Below are 1,277 nucleotides of genomic sequence, written 5' to 3' on the forward strand. Positions count from 1 at the left end.
TTGTATTGTACAGTATATTGTATTGTACAGTATATTGTATTGTAAAGCATATTGTATTGTACAGTATATTGTATTGTACAGTATATATTGATATCCTCACACTTTAACTCTAGGACATAACGGGGTTCAACCAAGCCATCACGAATGGTCACTTGGACGTGGTATACTCGGTGCTCATGCATTCGTTGGACATCGAAGGCGGCCTCGTACGGTTTATTCCTATTAAAAACTACAATGTTTTTAATATTGTTATTAAAAACAACAATGTTCCTGGAAAAAAGGAGATTAACAGTTAATCCCATTTGTTGTAGGACATCCGAGTGGGGGGCTTCACCACGGCGTGTCAAGTGGGCGAGAAGGACATCGCGACGCTAATTTTGTCGAGTGAGCACGGCATCACCGCCGACCACGTCAACTACGTATGTGGTTTAGTTGGTCTAGTAGGTCTAGTTGGTTTAGTTAACTTGAGTGTGACAGGGTTTCCACGAAGCGTGTTTGAATGGCCACTTGGACGTGGTGCAGCACTTGGTCCAACACTGCGGCGTGGACGTCAACTATGGCGTACCGCTCAACGACGAGAATGAAAATGAAAAGGACATGTTTCCGGTATACTATTATATATTTGAATATCTACACGTTTGGACAGATTCTAAATTTCTATGGATATACATATATACATTTACAGACGGATTTATACATAACGTTAAATACATAATATATATATCCGTCTGTATATATATTAAATTTGAGTATATGTATATATATATACATATACTCAAATTTAATATACAATACATAGATATTATATATATAGTATTGGGTATATACGGTTTCAATGGATTCATGGATAAGGTGGATTATTATGCTAGATATAACTAGACTGATTGATTGATATATATAATATGGATATATATATAGGCAACTAAATGATTGATATTTTATTTGAAAATGGAAATATACATTTATTTCTTCTTGCAATCGATTATCGAGATTTACAATGTGATGCATAGCACGGTGTGTCGTCGTTCTACTTGGCGTGCCAGAGCGACCACGCCGAAGTCGTCCGGTTCCTTCTGTCGCTGCCGCAATTGGACCCCCGTCAGCTGTGCAACGTACTAATTGCATCACTTTAGTGCCACTTTTACCATCAGAATTAGGCACTTTGTGCTGCACAAGACATGGACATTGTCGAGATGGTGCTGGCCCATCCCCACTTTAACATCAACAGCGACGTGGTACTCGAATACCTCTATAAAGGCATATATTTACGACCAAAA

General features: G+C 38.4%; 1 protein-coding gene across 1 annotated transcript in view; it reads left to right on the forward strand.

Annotated features, from left to right (window-relative positions):
- H257_07740 (hypothetical protein) overlaps window positions 1-1,277 on the forward strand; it is a gene marked incomplete at its 3' end in the record, with an annotated part of 5,609 nt that overhangs the window by 1,219 nt on the left and 3,113 nt on the right. Inside the window, exons 6-10 of the mRNA XM_009833370.1 lie at window positions 114-206; window positions 312-419; window positions 478-606; window positions 1,011-1,112; window positions 1,158-1,235. Of these exons, the coding sequence (XP_009831672.1) occupies window positions 114-206; window positions 312-419; window positions 478-606; window positions 1,011-1,112; window positions 1,158-1,235 (510 nt within the window). The remainder of the gene's footprint in view (window positions 1-113; window positions 207-311; window positions 420-477; window positions 607-1,010; window positions 1,113-1,157; window positions 1,236-1,277) is intronic.

Source organism: Aphanomyces astaci, assembly GCF_000520075.1.
Source record: "Aphanomyces astaci strain APO3 unplaced genomic scaffold supercont1.16, whole genome shotgun sequence".
Taxonomy (NCBI): Eukaryota; Oomycota; class Saprolegniomycetes; order Saprolegniales; family Verrucalvaceae; genus Aphanomyces; species Aphanomyces astaci.